Source organism: Gopherus evgoodei, chromosome 13 (genome assembly GCF_007399415.2).
Source record: "Gopherus evgoodei ecotype Sinaloan lineage chromosome 13, rGopEvg1_v1.p, whole genome shotgun sequence".
Classification (NCBI taxonomy): Eukaryota; Metazoa; Chordata; order Testudines; family Testudinidae; genus Gopherus; species Gopherus evgoodei.
Genome location: NC_044334.1, coordinates 6,255,471 through 6,277,864, shown reverse-complemented (window position 1 = coordinate 6,277,864; position 22,394 = coordinate 6,255,471). Strand labels below are relative to the sequence as shown.

Here is a 22,394-nt window from a genome sequence, read left to right as displayed (position 1 = left end):
GAATATGCTGTATTATAATGCAAAGTCTATGCAACACTGTACTTCTATTAAAAACAAATGATATTTTACAGAGTTGTATATCTACTTCAACCACGCCCAATGGATTACAGCTCAAGAATGCTTTTTGCAATTACAACATCTGCCACATCTGTAAGTTTAGAGACTACTTTAAAAAAACACTTAATAGAGATTTCCCATCTTTATTATACTTTAATGAATCTGTTTAAAGGAATTTGTGTTAAATATGAGGCTTTGTAACTTGCTTTAGCACAGGGGTTCTCAAACTGGGGGTCGGGACCCCTCAGGAGGTCGTGAGGTTATTACATGGAGGGTCGTGAGCTGTCAGGCTCCACTCCAAGCCCCTCTTTGCTTCCAGCATTTATAATGGTGTTAAATGTATAAAAAAGTGTTTTTAATGTATAAGGGGGGTCACACTCAGAGGCTTGCTATGTGAAAGAGGTCCCCAGTACAAAAGTCTGTGAACCCCTGCTTTAGCATATGCACATAAATTATTCAGTTTTATACTTAATGATTTTTCTCTTTTGGTGTGAAATCCTGACTTCATTGAAGTCAATGGGAGTTTTGCCACTAACTTCATTGTGGCCAGAAGTTCACCCTTAAACTCTAGGACTTTGAACTATTGCTGATTGATCTTGCCTTTGGGTGGTATCAGGACTAACTTTAAGAGCACTTGATTAGGTAGCTTTATAGTGCACTAAGCTATTGGCTCACGTTTTCTTAGTGGGGGAAGGGAACTCCAACCCGACAGTTAAAACAACTGCGGTTCCCTCTCCACTTTACAAGAACCAGCAGTCCATGCAAATTAAAAAAAAAAAAACAAAAAAACAATACAACAGGCCATAACTATTTCATCTCTACTGTAACATTCTAAAAGCCTGGAAAATCAGGTGGGCCCAGCAGTGTGCATTGAAGTTCAACAAATAGTTTAACTGGACAACAAATTCTTATAGATTGAAAGGAAACCTGTCCAAGTTAATCTGCACAACATTTGTGCTAAACCGAGCCCACGAATGGTAGACTGAATATGTAAGTTATTTAAAAAAAAAAAATCCTGTTTTTGTTACTGTTCAGCAAATAGATGTACTTTACCAATAACCATCTTTTATCTTTCAGCCTATTGGTGTAAACCAGTTGACATTTGCCCAGAGAAGCAGAGCTCTTAAGTGTCTGATCTACTTAGCAGATGCAGATATGGTTGAATCACTGTTTAAGAAACCCATTGAGAAAGTAAAGTAAGCTGAATATTTTTCCAATGAAATGTATTCCAGTGAAATCCAACTATGCGTCCATAAACCTCTTAGAACAGCACTTTTGCTGATTTTTTTAATTAATTTGCTTTCCTTTTTCTCCTCCATTTTTTAACTTATTTCAAAAGCACACACTGTATCTTCTTGTATGTATCATACAATACTGCATAATATTAGTGCCCATTTTTTACTCTGAAAGTGACTTATAAATTTCTATGATGTCTGTGCTAGGGCATGAAGCCGATTTTTAACTACTTTATTTGCAGTGATTAGGGTTATTTCTGTAATATTTGAAGCATTTTCTCTCACCATCTATGGGCCTTATGTTCAGTCCCTTTAGGAGTCTTGTCTTGGGTACACACCTTCTCCTTAGTCAATAGACACTAAATTTGGGTATTTTGGCAGTATATTTGCCTCTGCAGAAAAATTATGAGTAATTGTAATTCTTTTAAGGTATTATCTCCTGTAGAGCCACCCTCTCCAACTCCTCTTGAGAATTTGGATTGTGGATTTTATAATTAATCTGGGGCAAGAGCCCATTTTATCCATAGAAACTTATGTCTAGAATGCATAATGCTGTGTACCTACGTGTCTGTAATTCTATTCATCTCTGTGTGAGAGTGTGATTCTCATGTAAGAGTTACAGTAAGTTTTTAGTCACTAGTGATATTTTGAACTACCCATCCTTCTGTGATGTTCCCCTCTGGTGCCCAGCAATCTGCTAGGTCACTCCAATCCTTGACTCTGGGAGCTAGCCTTACCCTGCTCTGCTGTGAGAACCCCCACTCCTAGGCTGTTCACACACAGCCTCTGGCATGTAAGCTGCTCCTTGAATTGTGCAACCGAATGACACTAGCCAGTATCTCCGGTCCCAGACACAACCCTAGGAACCTCTGTCTTCAGTGCCCAGTTATGCCCGCTGGACGCTGCAAGCTTATATGAGTTTGTCATTTTAATAAAGAAATTGATATGTACCAGGCTTGTTATCCCAAGGGGAGCCTCTGACACGCTTCAGACCAAACACACTGCTTCAGGTAGAATAAACAAACACCTTTATTAACTATAAAGATAGATTTTAAGTGATTATAAGTCAAAACATAAGTCAGATTTGGACAAGTGAAATAAAAGCAAAACACATTCTAAGCTGATCTAAACACTTTCAATGTCCTTACAAACTTAGACGCTTCTCACCACAGGCTGGCTGGTTGCTCTTCAGCCAGGTTCTTTCCTTTGATCAGCACTTCAGTTGCTTGATGTGGTGTCTGTAGATGTAGGTGGAAGAGTGAGAGTGAGCATGGCAAAGTCTCTCCCTTTTATCATATTCTTTCTTCCCTTTTGGCTTTTCCTCTTTCCCCCTTCAGAGTCAGGCCTCACTGCCATTCCAAACTGACCAAAGGAAGAGGGGGTGACTCCCTCGAGAGTCTAACATTCTTTTGTTGCTGCCTAGGTCAGCGTCCTTTGTTCCTCTGAGGCATGAAATTATAACCTATAACATCACTATAACAACCATGCTCAGTGCATGATGAACCTTCTGAAGACACCTAACATGACAAACTTTGCATTGGATACCACACAATCATTTTATAAAGATGAACCTAGGTTCGTAGGGTGCTCTCCTGAGGTACAGAGCATCACACCTTATCATTGCACAGTATCTGAATAATTACTAGAAAAATGTTGTGTCCAATAAATTTGCTTTCATAAGACTATAGTTGATATTGGTATTCTCTCTTCTTTTTTAACCAATAGTACATTAAATTAGTTTCATCCTAACCGGTAAGAACTACATGGACTATAAAACAGCTGTCACTGTAAGTATCACAACTCTTCTGTTTTTGCAGGTATTTTCTACAATGCTTCATTTATCTGGCAGAGTTGGAAAGACTGAACATTCCATACACCTATGAATCCTTTCACAGGAGTCCTAAAGAAGGAATGATTAAGGGACTGTGGAAAAACCATAGCCACGAACCCACGGTATGATTGAGAGAGTAAATTTGATGGTGTATGTGTGTGAATAATCATATTATACATTTTGTGTGCGCGCATGCCTACATACTGTGTGTTTTGTATATTTTTAGACTTCAGTTGCCTGCTGATATTTTTTTAAGAGGCCTTGAAAAATATACATAATTTCACAGTGTAAAAATCTATTCTATTTTAATGGTACAAATATCAAAGGATGACAGGTGTATATACCTTTTGAGCGACTGTTAGTTATCTCACTATGCTAAATTGGCAGTGGATCCTTAGCTATAACCTGTTACACTTCATTTTTAATTTTTTGTTTGACATCCAGCGATTTGTTGCGTTAAAATATCCAGTGCTGCATTTATAACTTTAAAAAGTCAAGTTAATGAATAAGTGAGGATAAGACAGAGAGGCAAGTTTTTGCGGAGAAATTATTACATGTGCAGAAAGGACACTATCCTACGGAGGAAAGTTTCAGTTACAGTACTTCTGTTTTTATATCCATAAGATGGAAATGGTCAGATCTTCAGCAGAGGGGCATAGTTCAAAATATGGAAATAAGAGAGCAAATGGGGTAATGGAAGAAACACCAACACATCGAATAAAACGTGGGGATTTTTAAACATGCTAACATTCTGTTTGTGTGTCTAAACCAACTTTGGGGATATATCATCTAGAAAACTACAGAGACTTCTAAGATAATGTAATTTAATGAAATAATTCAGTTTGTTTTGTTTTGCTTTAGGCTGCCAGACTAGTGACTGAACTTAGCTTAGAATATAAAGTGTATGATCCTCAACTCTGGAGTGGCTTACTGCAGAAGCTACTTTGTTTCAATATGGTAAGGAACTTTTAGGAAATATTTGAAACATACTGTTCCGTAGCAACATTAAAGAGATGCTACATTGGGGAAACTCTGTATGCAAGCAAATGCAAAACAAATACACACTAGGCATATCAGCCTCTGATTGCTAAACAGTGAAATTAAAATCCATGTTACACAAACTTACTGGGCTTGTGTAGGGAACAGTTGGCATGCTGCCAGCTGGGGTATAAATTTACACGCTAACATGCTGCACCCTAACTTTCCATGTGGACCCCGCTACTGTGCTCTAAAAGTTCCCTAGTGCTCTTTGATATATGCTTATTTCAAAGTGGAATACATCAGAGTGCACTAAGAAACTTTTTAGTGCACAGTGGTAGGGGCAACACAGCTAGCTAGCATGTAGCTGCTGTAGATTTACATCTCAGCATGCTACACAGTTTATCACTGAGTTATTGCTGTCTTAGCTGTGACTGATTTTTTGTGCTGTTAGTGAGAATTTTTAAAGCTTCAAGGGGTTTTGTATTTGTTTTTTAATTTATCGTGTGAAAACTTGAGCAGAACCATTCAAGATCTACATTATGAATTTTGGAAAATGACTCCTTTCAAAGTTAGTTGTAGGAGTGTATTTTGTTACACACCACCAAATACAGACATAATTAATGAAATGCTACATTCAACTTATTGAGATGCAGGATACATTGATAACATTCTTAATTTTGTAATACAAAATATTAATGTTTGCTAGGGTTATCCAATTTAGGAACTGCAAATTCACAATTTAATGTTAAGAGCATAAGTATAATTTAATCCTGTAGGTTCTTGTATAAATCTACAAAATACTAAGACATTTTGTAATGGAATAATTGTTTTTCAGATTCATTATCTCAGGAAAGTTTTGATAGCAATTACTGGGGTTCCTTCATTATGGCAGGTATGTAAATCTCTTATGAATTTGCTCTGCGCCTCAGTTCCTCATCTAAAATGGTATAATGATACTTTCCTTTTTGTAAACAATTTTGTCAACTGTTCATGGAAAGTGCTAGACACAAATACTCCATAATAAATGGTACCAAATTTTATTGCCATTAGATGTAATAGTTGTTTTCTACTGTAGTGTAAGATTGTGTCATTGCTTCCTTTATTAGACCCTTATTTTGAGGGATTTGTAAATTGGTGGTAATGTTATTTTGTCTAGGTCAATCCTGCAAAGTCACGAGTATGGTAAAGACTAACTAGGAGGTCTGAGATTTATTTAGTGTTTGATGCCATTGCCTCTGGGAGCCATGGAGTTTGAAAAAAAAATATAGGACTTAGAAGGCAAACACCCAAGAACCCAATGTTCAAAATCTTACAGCTTAAATTCTATAATATAGAATATAATAATGGATATTACCTTAGTCCAAAGTTGAGTTGTTCAAAAAAATGATTGTCAGTTTCCAAAATTCCATATTGTGCTGGTTTGTGAATGTTATAGGTGTTGTTTTAAAAATATATTTATTTTCAATAGATTCCTAATTTTAGCCGAGCTTGGAGAAGTGTAATTCTGGCACCATTTCTTGCAGGTAGGTTTATCCTTAGCTCTCTTTCATGGTTGTGTAATAATATGGCAGTACTGTATTTTAGTTTGTCAATATCGCCTTTCTTTTTTTCTCAGCTTCTTGTCCGCCAAGTCCTAAGCAGTTAGAGGCATGCTGTGAATGTTTTGTGGTTCTACTGAAGTAAGTAAATGTTGCATCCTGCATTTGGTTGGAAGATTGGAGGTGGAAAATACTGTGTGAGAGATTCACACCCCTCCTCCAACACTTTGCACCCAGTAAAAGGCTGAATCAGTGTAAAGAAACTCTAAAAGCCCTGGATCTGACTGGGGGAAATCCCTGTGGTGCAGGAACTAAGACAGACAGCCCCCTTCTCTGCAGATTTTTAGGGGGCAGGGCCCAGTGCACAGTGCTGTAGATTCTTGACAGCACAGCAGTCCATAGGCAGCCAGGGACACGTACCAAAAGTTAGACAGCCACTCACAGCATCTAAATTACACCAGGGCCTGCTCCAGCCCCTGGAGAAGCCCGGTGTCTGGACAATCCAAAGCTCACTTAAAGCTACTTAGCCACCCTGTCCCTTCCACTGGGTTGTGCTTTCTGTGCTGCCTTTAGAGGCGCATCATAGAATCTCACTCTAAAAGTGCAATCAATCATAAAAAGTGTTTATGAGCATAAAGTGCATGAGAAACTTCCCAGGCCATTAGTTTATAACACAAGAAAAATGTTAAATAGAAAGATCATGTTGATGTATCTTCTTATAGAGAATAAACATGACATTTTAAGTATTAGCACTAAAAATCAAACACAGATGTATACACACAAAGTTAATCTATCCAAAATCGAGTTGTGTATGCATAAATGGTTCATTCTCCCTCATTTGTATCAGTCTACATTCTAATGAAGTCCTACAATTTTGCCACAGCTAGTTGTAGAAATTCTTGTGGCGACTTCAACAAAATAGTACCTAGCTCTTTTTAAAAGCACTATGTTTACTTATGGAAGTGTGCTTGCTTATGCTCGGTAGTAATTCTGTCTTGCATTTGAAGAAGATAGAATAGCACAGTGGTTCTCAACTTTATTTTACCCCGGGACCCCTAAACTTAAATAGACAAACCTGCAGATCCACAACTCCTCCCTCATTAGTTTCTTTCTTTAATAGTTATCACAAATATTACTGTAGATAAATTATTTGAACAGATCAACAAAAAACACAGCAAATTAAAATACTGACAGCTTACCTGATACTAATGATAAAATACAGCAATGCTAGGTGATATATAGAGGTATTTAGAGGGTGCTCGAGGCATGACCCCCCATACCCCGACACATGTTGCCTCTGGTAGGGACCAATCAGTTCACAGACCTCCTTGATTGTACTGGTGGGCCCCTAAGGATCTGCAAAGCACTGCAACAGCAATATTTACAATAAATATTGGTGTGACTGCAATAGCAGCAGAAAAGAAAGGAGATTCAAGCCATGGTTCTAAATTAGAGAACTGGTATATGTAGTTATACTATATTAGAACAATATTCTAGGCAGAGCTAATACTGCTGCTTAATTTACACTTAAGGTTGCCTGACAGTTCCCATTGTCAGATCCTGTTTTCATTTGCTTTAACTCTGCCAAACTTTAACCATTCAGGCTGAAATTTCCCATGCTGAGTGTATGCCTTAAAACCTCAGCCAAAATGGTTCAGCTATTTCTGAGAGTATGATATGGGGAAAATGCATTGTTTGCCCATGTTCAAACGTTTTTAAAATGCTCTAGTGCTTCCATGCTTTGGTGCTGGGACTTCAAATTTAGGAGGAAAGTAGTCATCCTAGCGTCAGGTATGTGCCTTTTGCCCTCTCTGTGAACATCTGTCCAGATTTGCACAAGTTATAATCCCCTGGAAAAAATCCTAGATCGCACAAACTCAGATTTGTTTGGCAGTTAAATTCTGTAAAGATTCTATCTGCACTGAGCATGCTTCAGAACAGAGGTGCTAGAGCTCAGCAGGACTTTTTTCCCTGACAGTTGCTCCTCCCAGCTGCCAAAGCACCTGACCTGAGAGCAGGAAGACTCTCGTATGCTCTGCCAGTTTTCTGGTGCTAAGGCATTGTGGAGGAGGATAAAGAAGCAGCCACACTGGAATTTTATTATTCATATAGTTATGGAAAGTAAATAATACATGAAAGAAATGAGAGGCTTTTTTTTCCACTTTTTTTAAGTCATCCCTGCCAGGGCCCCGCAGAAAATGTTTGAATTGGGCCCCGCACTTCCTAAAGCTGGCCCTGCCTGTGGGGGCCCATGAGCCATCGGCTGTTCAGCAGGGATGAGGGCAGGAGGGTAGCTAGCTAGGGGAGTGCAAGTGCTTGCTGTTGAGCTGTTTTTTGGGCACGAGCCAATCAGCAAGGGGAACTGCTCCTGGAGTGAGGGGCTGAGCAGCTGGGAGAGCAGAGGGGTGAGAAATGGCAGGAGGGCCTATAACCACTAGAATACGCTGCTTTGTAGAATCTGGAATTGAAAGCAGAAGTCCTCAGTCTCCACGTTCCCCTGCTGTCAGCAAATAGCTATGAAATCCACTGGCAAAATGTTTCATCCCCACTTAGTGAGTGGTCCACATAGAGAGTATCAGCCTACTGCTTTTACTAGTTACTCCCACTAGCTCATGTATTACCGGTCTGTGCCATGGAACTAATGTTCTGACTTCTACTGATGACCCATGTTGGGGGTCAGAATAGAGTCACATGATAGCATAGATTTTGGGGTTTTTTTTTTAATCCATTACACATGAACTATGTTTGACTTTGCAACCTTAATGTTCTTTTAACAGTTTTTAAAAAAGCAATATTATATAATGTATGGAGGTCAATGTATACAATAAATATTGGTGTGACTGCATTTTTAATTATGTGGATTAGTATTTGAGGGATAAAAGCAAAAAGTGACATAAGGAAGGGGACGGAAATGTGTGTTTGGCTTTTTCCCCCTTGCAGACATTTTTTTAAAAAGCATTCTTACCTGACAGAGAGATTATTTATTACATACATCTGCAGTTTTGGTAACTTCCCTAATTTGCCCCCATTAATTTCTGAATTTGCAGCATGTTATTGATCTAATAATACCTGACTGAAGCAGCAGATGCTATTTAACAACCTATTTCTGTTAATTCACTGGAGAAATGGGGGGTAGTGGGGCACATTAGCATGGACTGTGTACTCCCTTCATCTGGTTGTATGGGGTTCATCAGAGCTGAATGAAACAACAAACATTAAATGCAATTGTTAATTGCTAATATAAAAATACCCTTTTTAAGCAACTAGTAAATAATGTAGGTATAAAGCCATGCAACCCTGGAATTAATATAAGCTTTCTCTCAAAAATCTGAAGAAAAGGATAAGTATATTAATTAAGACACCTCCCCATCTGAAGGTGTCCTGTTCTAGCTGATCTAGATATAATTGGAATTGCAAGGCAATATGCACAGTTGGACCTTACAGCTTTTGCTCTGGGATGCTTGCTGCTGATTCCCCAGACTGAGAAGAGAGAGCAACACATTCAGGTAAGCAGTGGTTTACATTTCTATGCACCTGAGCTGGCAAAAAGGCTCACAAAAGGAAGGCATGGAGCTTATTGCTCATGGGAAATACATATTAATCTGCTTCTTGCATCAGTACTGAGAATTTACATTAACCAAAACTAAATGTTAGATTTCAACACCTGCTTACGGTGAACAGAATGTGAAGAAAAGTAACCCATGTGCAGAAGCAATTAAAATTGATGCTACTGTGAAAATGTTCAGTGTGATTATAGTGAGATTAGTCCCATATAAGATATAAAATAGTGCTGTGAAGCCTTAGTTCAGACAAATTTGTTTGCCATTATTTTTAAAACTTGTAATCTGCCTAATAGTTTAGTTAGTTTTCCTTAATATGAGACACTTGACACCTTTGTCTCTCTTTAGAATGAACATTTGATGTGAGCATCTCACATGTTGTCACCCATACCTTTCTTTGCATTAAAGCTGTGTCCCAGCTGCCAATTTGTATCTTCACTATTCCCTTTCCCTTCTCTCAGCATTTGCTCCTATGGAGTAAAGGAGGAGGATGGAGTGAAAGCTTCATGGGGCCGTATATGCTACTCCTACAACTACCAAGATAGCACTGGCAGTACTAATACATGCATTTTTAATTTATCTATTGATATGGCACAATACTAATTTGTGAATACATCTACAAAGTTTAGTTTGTCTACATTTTACAAATGCTTGTCTATTTTTAGTTCACAAATTTTTAAATTGTATTTCTTTATGCAATTTTTTTTTTCTTTTGTGGAGAGAGAAATTCCTTAGCTCAGTTTCCCACAATGGAGTAAATCTCAACTGTTGACCGCAAGTGTATAATAAATTCAGCTGTAGAACATGTTGCAGAAATTAATCAAAACAAAAGCTTTTAAGCAAATAGTATGCACTGAAACCAAACAATTTCTCATTTATGCAAGAAGTTTCAAAACATTTGTTCCTCTGAGAATTTTTAGACTATAAAATTCTGCATATGTCAAACTAATTTTTCCAAGGGCTTCCTATCTTCATGTAACCCAGAGACTGTCCTACAGCAAGTAGATGAACATATGAACACTGGTGAAGTAGCAGGCTTTGCATCACAGGTAAATAAACTAATGTAATCTCCTTATTCATAAACTTTAAGAGGAGAAGGGACCATTAGACCATCTAGTCTGACCTGTGTATCTCAGGCTATTAACTTTCACCCAGTTACTCCTATGTTGAGCCCAAAAACGTGTTTGGCTAAAGCCTATTTTCTAGAAAGGTATCCAGTTTTGATTTTGAAGACAGCAAGAGATGGAAAATCCCACCACTTCCACTGTGAGTTTGTTCCAGTGGTTAGTCACTCTGTTAAACTTGTGCCCTATTTCTAGGTTGAATTTGTCTGACTTCAGCTTCTAGCCACTGGTTTTGGTTATGCCTTTCTCTGCCAGATTAAAGAGCCCTTTAGTACCCAGTATTCTTACCTTGTGAAGGGATTTATATACTAATCAAGTCACCTCAATTTTTCTTTGATAAACTGACCAGACTGAGCTCTTTAATGCTCATTTTCTCCAGCCCTGGAATCATTTTTGCAGTTCTTCTGCACCCTGTCCAATTGTTTGTGGGTTTTTTTAAGAAGTAGACGCCAGAACTTTATGCATTATTCCAGAAGCAGTCACACCAATGCCATACAGAAAGATCACCTCCCTACTTATTTCTCCCTCATTTACACATCCAAGAATTTTACCAACCCTTTTTGCCACCGTTCAGCAAGTTATCCTTGATAAGATGGTGACAAAGAAAAACACAAATTTGATGCACTGTTAGTACACTTTGTCAGTTACTAAAATAAGTCAGTAGTAGTTGTAAGGAAATAAATTTTTGCAGTCTGTTAATTATTCTGTAATTGACTCACTGATGACTATGATTACACAATGCTGTTCTGTAGCACACTTCATGTATGGAGGGCAACATTGTTTGAAGAATAGCTAACTGTCAAATCAGTTGTATGGTACTAACTAAACACAGCAAGACTCTAACCAAACAAAACTGCTAAGAAGAGCTCTGTAACTGTTTTTCTGGCTCTGTCTGACTCACTGTGGATGAGTTTACTTAATTTCCCTATCTGAGAGAGAAGAATTTTTAATCCTCAAATCATCCTACCTTCTTTATAAGAGAGCTTATATTTTCAAAGTGCTGTAAAAACATTAACCCTAATCACCTTATATGAGACTCAAGTGGGAAAATGCTAGTAAGCTAGACCCTTGACAAACAAATAAGAGCTCAGTATAGGAAAATTAATTTAATTGTATCTACAATATTTAAATAACTCTTCTGCCACTTTCAGATTAGGTGTTTAATTCTGGACAACATCATAAACGAGAAACAATATGAACGATTTTTTAAAACAAAATACTTCCCGTTACTGAAGCTACAAGTGATGAACACTCACAGAGTGAAAGAATTAGTGGATTACCTTGCCAACAAGAGCTGGTAGGTTAACAAGATGTAGTATGGTGGTGCACGGTAGATACAATTAGAAAAAACTCCTATGGAAGTTAGAATCTTACAGTATTTACTGTAGCTTTTTCATTTACTAGGACTCTAGTGACTTACCAGCACACAGTATCCAAGAGTTTTTCAAGCACTGACAATGAAATGTTTTTTCTTTAAGGTGACTAAGAAATCCTCCATGGTCCCTGGCAAGCTACTTACAGTGCTGGGGGCTTTGTTTGAAAGTAATGGATCAGTTATTTGGTAAAGTTATTTGTTACCAAACTTCAGGAGTTGGCTTTTGCTCCTTGACTCAGTAAGACTTGGACAGGTATTCTATTGGGATGGAAAGAGTAAGCTTACTGAAAGTTCCACAGAGCAGCAGTTTTCAAATTGTGGACTATGAAACAGCATATTGAGCTGACTGGTCACATGGGACTGGCTTTCTAGGAGTTTTTTTATGGAATTTAGCAGCGGTAAACAAATATTTACTCTCCCGGATGAGCAACTGTACTTGCCACTATGTTGTTTTGTGATCACAAATCGATACGGCTGCGTGTCTGTCATGGATTCCGTGACTTTCTGTGACTTCCACAGCGGCTGGCTCCGAAACTGCCCAAGCAGCCCCAGGGCCAGTCTCAGGCCACCATGAACCCTCCCCCTCAGCAGCAGTTTAGGTGTGGGAGGGAGCTCAGGGCTGGGGCAGAGGGTTATGGTGTGGGGCGGCACTTACTTCAGGGGAGCTTCCTGGAAGCGGCAAGCATGTCCCTGCAGCTCCTAGGTGGAGGAGCCAGGGGGTTCTGCACACTGCCTCTGCCTGCTTGCACTTGTGGGAGGGGGCAGCGTATCAAGCCACACACACACACACACACACACACACACACCCCTCCGGCCTTCCCTCCCCCTAGGACCTGCAGAGACACGTCGGCCGCTTCCAGGGAACTGCGCAGAGCCAGGTAGGGAGCTTGCCAGCCCCACCAACCCTCCTGTCTCCCCCAGCACCAGCAGGGGTCCCGGGTCACCACCCCAGAGCCTAAGGCGGTTATCCCGGGCCACCACCCCAGGGCCCAAGTTTTAGTTAGGGCTATATAGTACCAGTCATGGACAATTGTACATGGACACGAGCTGTGAATTTTTGTTTTCTGCCTGTAACTTGTCCATGACTTACTAAAAATACCCATGACTAAAACTTAGCATTACACATGGATAGAAATCCACTGTAAGTCTAAACTACTGGAATAGGGTATAGTAGTTGTTGGCTTTACATAAATAGCTAGGTTTTAGGGAGACCTTTTTCCCTTCCAGGATTATCTACTGAAAAGGGGTAGAGAAAAATAGTCAGAACTCCTGTTAGGCCTTTAGGGCAGGGGTGGCCAACCTGTAGCTTCAGAGCCACATGCAGCTCCTTGTATAGGCACCGACTCTGGGACTGGAGCTACAGGCGCCAACTTTCCAATGTGCCAGGGGGTGCTCACTGCTCAACCCCTGGCTCGGCCACAGTCTATGCCCCCATTCCACCCCTTCCTCTGAGCCTGTCATGCCCTCCCACCCCCTAATCCCCCAAGCCTCCTGCACACCACAAAACAGCTGATTGGGAGGAAGGGGAGGTGCTGATTGGTGGGGCTGCTGGTGGGGCAGGAAGCGCTGGGGGCAGGGGTTGGTGATATTACTGTAGCTCTTTGGCAATGTACATTGGTAAATTCTGGCTCCTTCTCAGGCTCAGGTTGGCCACCCCTGCTTTAGGAAATTGGAAAAGAAGAAGAGAAATCACAAAAACTTTGTTTATATGAATTGTTTTATAGTTAAATGCACATTGTCTAAATTCTCTGCATTGTAGAGTATTATGGGAATTGAGGGAGATTAGTTTTGTCAGCTGTAAAACAAACTTTATTTTGTCCTTTACAGCATGGATGATGCAGCAGCCCTAATAGTAGAATATCAGAAACAATGTGGAAGTCCCATTCTGGCAGATAAATCATCTTGTGATATTTTGAAGGTAAAAGGCTCTAGTTATCCAACCTATCTTGGTTTAAAGAGAAAATACTGAAACCTAAGACATTCATTCAGACTAAAGAACAAGATGCTCTTGGACCAGTTAAAGACTCTCCTATATTAGTTATTTTTCTATTTTAGTACCATTTCATGGTAGAATTCTAAGTTTCAAATATGTAAATAAAATCTATGCAATATTTCTTATATAAAAAGGGAACTTTATGCCTATTTCAATGCTCCTATTCCATTTTCCTATAAACTTATCCTTTTGGAACACTTCTATTCCTGTAAAAAGTTACTGAACTCTTGTGTGTTCCTCTTTTCTTCCCATCCAGATGTTTCTGAGTGGACCAGAGTAGACTTCTGCATTTTCTTACTGGAAACTGCTACCCAGAGGAGCATGTAACTTGATCTATATCCCTTCTCTTCCAGGGGCAAGATTGTTTCAAACTGTATTGGTCACATGCATTGTGTTTAAAGGGGAACTAAGTTGAAACCTCCTACCTACCCTTTCAACAAAAGTTACCATTCACATTTTTTTTTATTGCTCCTGGCTAACAGACACTCACATTAGTTTAAGTGTGCTGTCCCACGTGAAAGAGTTAAAGGCTTCATTTACATTGTATGAACTCTTTCTTCTCTTCCACTTCCCCCTCCCATACAACTTGGTGTAATCTCAGCACTTCAATACTGGAAATAATTAAGTGAGAATTTTAAACTTCACTTTCTTTCAAGAGTTATATGAAGTCAGTGCTGTGGCTTTCTAATTTCTCCTCAATGTCAGGCTTTTTTGCTTTGTTTTTTAAACAACCTTTCCATGTCAAATCCTATTAAGATAAAATTCACTTTGTAAACTGTGTGATAAGAATTTCTAAACAAGATTGTAAATGTTCATGTATCTTATGTAAAATATTTTGTAGACTTGGTTTTCATTCAAGGATGGGCACAAATAAAACAGACAAGCTCAAATTTTGAACTTAACTTAGAAAATACTAATGTTTGTAATGTAAACCAACTAAGACATTCTCCCCAGACTTTCTATACATGCTACTTGAATAGGGTAAGTTTATACTCATTTCAGTGAAATTAAGATTTGAGATAACTTCTCTAAAACCAACTGTGCATATAAACAAACAATTTAACTGCCATTGTTTTATTGTGACACTATTCCTTCTTTGAGACAAAAGTATATGGATGAATTCCTCCAAAGGAAACTGAGTACCTTCTGAAAACTGAGTGGAAACATGCCAATAAACTGAGCACACTTAAAATAGATGCAAAATAGATATAAATGCCCAGGGTGGTTGTATCTTTAAAACCCATGTATCTATTCTAGTAATATTGTACTAACAAAAGTAATAACCAGATAGCTGAAAAACAGAACTATTGCTAGATTAATTAAAACAGCCGTCAGCTAATGCAGACTGAATAACACAGTAAAACAGATATTCAACTTGGTTCCTTAAGTGTTATACCAGCTGAGTAAGGAGAAGAAAATTAGAAAAATTTTGTGCTTGCATCATACTAAGTTGTCTAACAAATTGAGTTATAAGAAGATACACCTTCAATCCTACAATAAATACTCTCAGCACTTGAAAGGAGAATCTCTCTCTTTGGTGGAGAAGCAGTTTCTTGTAAAAACTGAGCTATTCTAGCATAGCAAACCACTCTCAGAATGCAGAGAAAAAGATGCTTGCTGTTCTTTATGAAACAAACACCAATAATACTCTGCAAGGCTATGGCTCCCTTTCTTAGTAGGATAATTAGTACAAAATGGCAGGCATGAGCAACAGAAGCTACCCTACCATGTGGAGCTTGGGTTGAGTGTTTTCAGCTGAGAATAGGAAATCCACAGGTCCTAGTATTTCAAAACCAATTTTTGAGGTCTAAATAAATGAACTATGGTCTTCAGCTTTCTAAAGCTGAGTAAGTCAAGTGAAACTAAACTGTCTAAACTCTTGTATACTGACGGGACCACTTCTATATAACTTCAGTTTAACATTTTATCTTAATTTATTTTTCTTTAAATCTGGAGTAAGTAAGGCAAAGGTAATCAGATGGTCATTGGTTAAACTGGCACAAGTTATTGAACATAGTTTGTGTATGCTCCAAAACTGGTCATGCAGTGCATTAGAACTAGTTTGATTTCATACAGAAGTTGTACTTTAAGTAACAGAACCTTAACATTATTTAGTTTTATCCTGGTAGTTTCAGGAACAGTATTAAATCATTTTACTCTTGGCTTAGACACTAATCTGAGTGAAAAATATTAAATATGGTTTAAAACAAAACATGTTATATAGCTCACTTCTTATGGTTTGTTCACACCATGCTTCATTTTAGCTATTCCAGAATAATTTTGTGCAGCCACTTACTCTGGACTAAAAGTGCCAGTTCCAAAGTGGATTAAATGAATTACAAACAAACTCATATTCCACCACATAGGGCATATTTCAGAATAGCAACTGCACTCTAAATTCACACCCTACTTTAATTCAGTTTAAGTTTCATGGCTTAGACAAGTCTTTTGGTATCAAGAGGCTTAAGCTAATTTTTTTCCAAAAATTGATAAATTACTAAATTGCACTAAATGTGCAGGTTCTGTAAATGCTATTACCAAAAGTAGAATACTGTCACAAGCTTATGAATAATTCAGTATATTTCAAAACAATTTCAACTGTTACACATAACTTTCGCCTTAATGGTTTGTCACTCAAAATAAGTTTTATATAAATAAAACCTAACTGATTGAAAAACAAGTTTATTACAACATTAAAGGTAGTTATATAACAAGACTGATTATACACCTAAGGCATTTTGCACCATAACAGGATATTTTACAAGCTGAACCATACATAGAAAACAAAGCAAGAGGGTGCCATTGTCTGGAAGCTATGTATTATAAACTAGTTACCCTGCTATTGGCTACAAGCAGTTAGCAAGTATTTAATACTGCAAACAATCAAATATTGCAGACAATTTGTGGTTCTTGAATGCTCAGTTACTTGACTAGAACAAGAGGGAATGAGATGGTAAAGAGCACCAGAAGATTCATTTTAGGGTTTTTTGTACTCAATTCTTTCTACTTTCACATCATCTCCAATTAGTTGATACACATAGGTAACTACTGTGGAAGCTTGGATATCCATCAGCACAAATGAAGGAATGATGTTGCTGGAAAGAAAAACTGATTGTTAATATCAGGTAATTATAAAACTCCAACATCTGGTATTTCTCAAAGCTAGATTTCTTAATATGAGTTGCTCCAAGGAATTTGAATTTTATAAGCATGATTTAACAAAAAGTTGGAAAACAAGACTAGATATTTCAACAAACTCATCTTAAGCAAATGGATTTAGAAGGTATTATAGGAAAATCCCGGACACCAGCAACACAGTGTAAGGTTATCTAGCAAATAACCCTAAAAATTAACTCATTGCACAGCAGCTGTTTCCTCTGATAGGCAACATCACTGCTGGGGATTATCTATTCAACCTGACAAAGATTAGGAAGGCTCTAGTTATTACTTTCTAGTCTGTGTGCACAGGAAATAGGCAGCAACAATACACACACATGCTGAGCAGCTGTTTTCAACCTTTTCTTTTCTAGATCCAAACCTTTGAGAAGTGATACAGAAATGCAATACTGATGTTTCAAAAAACAAAATTAATGTTAGTGTGTATTAGGCCTGTTAGTATGTATAAGGCTTGAAGATAAACATGTGTCATGATAATTGGGTATTAGAACAGTTATTACTGTAAAATTAGTGCTGATGAACAATGATGGGTGTGGTATAAAAACCTAGGTAAATAGACAACTGTCCAACTTATTTTAACTCACTTCTCCAAGGCACTATAAGCTCCTGTGGCTGACCCAGGGTTGACGTAGAACTTGTTTTCATGCTCAAATGCCTCAAATTTGTGTGTATGCCCTGAAATTAAAATGTCCACATCAAACTGCCTTTGTAGCAGTGCCAGGCTGGCCATATCTCCCCATGGTATAACTTGATGGCCATGGATCAGCCCAATTTTGAACTGCCCAACGGTTACAACTTTCTGTTCTGGATAATTCAGGTTCTAAAAATTAAAAACAAATATACAACATACAGATTACATATACTGAAACAGACTCCATCTTCAAAAGGAATTAAGTCATTTGCTATGTATTCATATAACAGAAAAACCTGCTACTCCTGAGAATAAGCTAGAGACCCTCTTCAACTTAAGTTTTTCTTCACTGAAGAATGCAGAAACGTCTAGCAGGAATACCACACCCAGCCAGAAATCAACTGCATCAAAGCCAAATATGTTGCCTTAAAGGTGGCACCAAGACTGAAAAGCTTATAGAAATATTGAAATAATAAGTTTATTATTTACAGTTTCAAAATAAATTTAGAATTACAAAACTGCATGACCAAAGAACTTCAACATCTTGACAACAGCAGCTATTCGCTGGCAAATAAGTTCAGCTATTTTATTACAGTGCTTAATCAAATACAATTAAATAAACCAAATAACATGAATTCAAGAGTCAGCTTTGGCCTTGTTGGGCATGAGGTAAGAACTAGGCTTAAGTCATTTTACCCTGTTCTTTATTAACTAACTATAACTGTCTCAATTTTGTCCATTTCCTTAAATGGTGTAAAGGGAGTTATAAATAACTCAAGTGTCAGACTGTTTTTTAAAAGTCTTTGTAGAGAGGTCATTACCTCATCAAAGTCTCCTCTTACAATGTGAACATCCCCAGCCAAAGTCTTGAGGTAGTCATAGCTCTCCTTGGTGCAGAGGTTTCCGGTGCAGAGGATGTGCTGGATCTTTCCTGGGACCAGCAGTTTTTTGAACTTAGCTGGGAGGTTGTTGCATCGATGTGGGATGTGAAGGTCACCTAATACTAATACCAGCTTATCAGGTGTCAAGGACAGGAAAAAAAAGAGAAGAATTACAGAACCTAACCGGAGCCAATAAAAATCAAGAAGCAAGAAATTTGCAAGCTTGGTTATCTTCAGTTTCACAATTCTGCATTTCTGATGTAAAATTGAGCTTATGATTGGGATGTGGGTCTCAAAGTGAGTGATGTCTCACTAAGATAGAGTGGTACAGACTGATGCCTCGTCTACACTACAAGGGTTTTGTCAATATAGGTATGGCATTAAAACCCTCTAGCAACAGATGCACTTATTATGAAAGTCCTTGTACTTGTATAATTTATGCTGGTTTGGGGAAATGGCATAACCTATACCAGTACAAGCACAGTTATACTGGTGTAACTGCATCTACAGTCCACCTTATATTGGCTGTTAGTAAAAAAGACATTCCTGTCAGACATAGCTCAAGTGGTAAAATTTAAGTTTAGACCAGGCCTAAGTTATGGCTACTTCCCTTTCACTATTTCAAGTTTCCCTTTACTTCAGTATTTAATCTTCATTTTGTTTTCCTAAAATGAGCTTGCAGCGTGTCTCAATGTTTAAACTGAATAAAAAGTTTGTCAAAAGACAAAATAATAAAACATCTTAGCTTCCATTGGACTGTATCAAGTACATCTTTGTCAAAAAGTTGATTTTAATAGACCATTGCAAGCTGAACAAAGACCAGAACAGAACTATGAATACATAAAACTATTAAAGGAAACGCTCTATGAAGTATGTTAAGTGCATCACTTGTATTCTGTCAGGAATCAACCAACAAGTAATATCTGTCAGTCTATATCTCAAATCTAGGATGTCACCATTATTAAATAAATCACCTGTACTATCATCACACCTTTAATTTGAATAATTGATTATGAAGGTAGCCTACAATGTAATGTCATAGACTTTTTAAACTTGTTATTTAGGAAACAAAATTAATGCAGACAAAGTATCAATAAGCCAAGCTTAATTTGATTATTCAACAACTGTGTGAAAAGGGTTGTAAAGAAAAAATTGTTACAGGCCACATGAACATTGGATAAAAAGCATGCATTCCTATTATTCTGATAAATAAGTCAATATACTACTTGTTTTCTTCCAAGTGTAGTGTTGTTGATATATGATAATACCCAAAATGTGATAACATTGGGCTAGTTTACACTGGCAATGCTTTAACATGGTTTATGTAGCTGCAGCAGAGCGCTGGGAGACAGCTCTCCCGGCCCTCTAACAAACCACCTCCATGAGGGGCATAGCTACCAGTGGTGGGAGCACAGCTCCCAGTGCTGGTGCACTGTTTTCAGTACTGTAAAGCACCAGTGTAACTTGCTGGGTGACTCTTTTTTCACACCCCGAGCAAGAAAGTTGCAGCACTATAAATTGCCAGTGTAAACAAGTCCATTGTAAATAAACATATAAACTGCTCTCCAGACAAATATACAATGAATGAACCATAACCTTGTCTACATTATAAATTTTGTCCTTTGCATTTTATTCCAGTAACCATGCAGCATCACTCAACAATATTAACAGAAGTGCAGATGGCTTGGGCATTTTTACCCGTGTTGTGAAAGCCTGCTCAGTCTAAGTATTCAAACTATGCAAGAGTTGGGAATATTATAACTCAAAGAATTGGTAAAGTGAGACAGAATCTTTAACTTGTGAGCCACCGGTTCAAGTCCAAGTCAGTAGTGATATAAAGCACTTCTTATTTCTTAGACTACCAGAAGTAGTAAGGCCTTCCACTAGTTCCCAGTGGACAGATGTCCTATTACTCCTAAAGATGATCCTTCCAGCTCAAAAAGGAAGCACAGTGGCAAGACAGTGAAGTTTGCTGGGCTAGTGCCAGTGTTGTACCTGTTCAGTGGGCTGTTAGGCTTTTCACCAGCACTTTGTTTATATTAAAAATTGGATAGGACAAGGGAGGAAGAAACTTAAATGCTAGCCTTCTTGTGCTACAAACTTAAAAAAAGTGAGCTAACATACTTGAGCTCCCATATTGTTAGAAAATTTTTAAAAGTTACATTGTAACAATGTTATATCCTCTATACATTGATAGCATAACCATGTTAACTGAAACAGTTTTAAAACAATTTTCTAATATGGCTGATTTTTTAGCATAACTGATTTTGATGGCAACAAAACAATATGTGAGGTCTTTAATCAAGTCTTACAAGATTTACACACAACACTAGTCAGTTCCATATGTAATGCCTGCCCCCAAATTATGCTCTCAGTTAGAGACACTCAATCTCACTGAATCAAATATGTGCTGATGAATTGAGAGAAACCATTTAGACCCTAATTTGATTCAAGTTTCCATCTATCAAAATAGCTTGGTAAACTACAACAAGCAGCATTTTCTGCTGTACTAACTGTATCACATCTCTGATAGACACAACAATCATGACAAAAAGCACACAAGAATTTGGCTTTCAACAGAAATTTAGCTGCAGTCTTGACTATGGATTGGCTAGCGGCTATTCTATAATTCATACTTATTTTAACATCTCGTAACATTGACAAATCATCTACCACCCGTGTTAGCAAGAGCCAAGAGGAGTAAACTTACTCTGTGCCCAGCCTTATTGGAATGAAGAAGTTGATTGCAGACAGGGGGAATGAAAAAACAGGATGAAACATGAACAATGTTAAAAGAAAGCAACAGAAAAGAAAAAAAAAGACATATGAATAGCCAAATAATGATTTTTTTTTAATGTTATGAAAGAAAGTGTTAAAAAAATCAGCTTTCCTGAAACAGTCAGAAACAATATTGGAACACTTTTTCAAGCTGCCACTTCACAAAATATTCATACCACCTGTTGTAATTTTTCAGTGAACCAGTTATTCTTTTGAATATTTTTCTTCTAACCCAATCTTTTTGAATTTTACGTTAGACTGACTTAGTAAACAGTGACTGATCAGAATCCCCCCCCCCCAACAAGAATCTCCATTGATGCCAATTTCATGGATTTCTATTCTTCCAAGAAATTGGTCACATATTTCTGAAAAATATTATTCATATAAATGAATACTATTAAAGCAAACAATGCTGAAAATTACATGGTTAATGCAAAACAGCATTCAAAAGAAATATAGAGGAACCTTGCTAATTTGCCTAAATGCCTGGGGGACCCAGTATGAATTTCTGAACTTGGCATTAAGATGCACGTGAACCAGAGATAAAAAGCCAGGGATTGTTTTATAAACAGCTGCTTAGTTTTAGTTACTCTGTTACTTTGCAGTAAGCGGGTTAGTCTATATGTTGTGTCAAGTTAAGTCTAAAGAACAGCAAGGCCCCAATACGGAACTGTCCCTACAATTAAAGCTTTGGGACGAGGAGTCCGTTTTCGGTGAGCGTCACGAGACCGGGGGGATTAGCACGCTTCCGCTATATCGCCGAGGCTAACGTAGCTCGGATCCCAGGGGAGCAGGAGCGCGATGGGGATGGGGGCCGGGGGCCTTGGGGCAACAACGCCCTGAGGGTGGGAAGGGCAGCAGGGCCCCGGAGCCGGGCCGTCTCCAGCGTAGGGTGCGGGTCAGCAGTTCCCTCTCGCCGCCCACACTCCCCGGGGTGGCTCACCATCCTGCTCCCGTCCACTCGTCACCTCCTTCCCTCCCGCTCCGCTCCGAAGGGCCAAGGAGCAACGGGCCGTTACAGATTCCGGAAGCCAAGGGCGGTTACGGCCTACGGCAGCTAGAAGGGATCGCTCCAAGTCGGTACACACGAGAGCGCGTTCCTTAACAGTCAGGCCTCGCGCGTCACCCGTCACTGTCAGACCGCGAGGGAGGAGCATCATCCAGGCTCCGGAGGAGCAGTTGGCCCCGCCCCTCAAGCAACTGGCTGGTTTCCCGCCCTTTTGCTGTGTGAGG

The 22,394-nt window shown here is 38.5% G+C and overlaps 2 protein-coding genes across 7 annotated transcripts in view; one reads left to right on the top strand and one right to left on the bottom strand.

Annotated features, from left to right (window-relative positions):
- Positions 1 to 15,219, top strand: part of KNTC1 (kinetochore associated 1) — an 81,133-nt gene extending 65,914 nt beyond the window's left edge. For 3 of the 5 annotated variants that reach the window (XM_030582421.1, XM_030582419.1, XM_030582420.1), the window contains 11 exons: positions 72 to 150; positions 1,135 to 1,253; positions 3,110 to 3,245; positions 3,985 to 4,080; positions 4,940 to 4,996; positions 5,573 to 5,627; positions 5,720 to 5,783; positions 9,019 to 9,148; positions 10,162 to 10,251; positions 11,478 to 11,623; positions 13,529 to 15,219. In XM_030582421.1, coding sequence (XP_030438281.1) covers positions 72 to 150; positions 1,135 to 1,253; positions 3,110 to 3,245; positions 3,985 to 4,080; positions 4,940 to 4,996; positions 5,573 to 5,627; positions 5,720 to 5,783; positions 9,019 to 9,148; positions 10,162 to 10,251; positions 11,478 to 11,623; positions 13,529 to 13,670 — 1,114 coding nt within the window. In that variant the 3' untranslated portion in view covers positions 13,671 to 15,219. The remainder of the gene's footprint in view (positions 1 to 71; positions 151 to 1,134; positions 1,254 to 3,109; positions 3,246 to 3,984; positions 4,081 to 4,939; positions 4,997 to 5,572; positions 5,628 to 5,719; positions 5,784 to 9,018; positions 9,149 to 10,161; positions 10,252 to 11,477; positions 11,624 to 13,528) is intronic. The other 2 variants (XM_030582422.1, XM_030582423.1) reach the window with 2 other exon arrangements.
- A 1,040-nt stretch (positions 15,220 to 16,259) lies between these two features.
- On the bottom strand, positions 16,260 to 22,300 carry VPS29 (VPS29 retromer complex component). 2 transcript variants are annotated; one of them, XM_030582424.1, is made up of 5 exons: positions 22,105 to 22,300; positions 21,094 to 21,105; positions 18,324 to 18,515; positions 17,456 to 17,691; positions 16,260 to 16,789 (listed from the first exon to the last, which is right to left on the bottom strand). In XM_030582424.1, exons 1-5 carry the CDS (start codon positions 22,105 to 22,107, stop codon positions 16,672 to 16,674), a joined length of 561 nt encoding a protein of 186 aa, XP_030438284.1. In that variant the 5' UTR covers positions 22,108 to 22,300; the 3' UTR covers positions 16,260 to 16,671. The 2 variants fall into 2 exon arrangements, with proteins under 2 accessions (XP_030438284.1, XP_030438285.1); XM_030582425.1 differs by lacking the exon at positions 21,094 to 21,105.
- Positions 22,301 to 22,394: the final 94 nt, after the last annotated feature.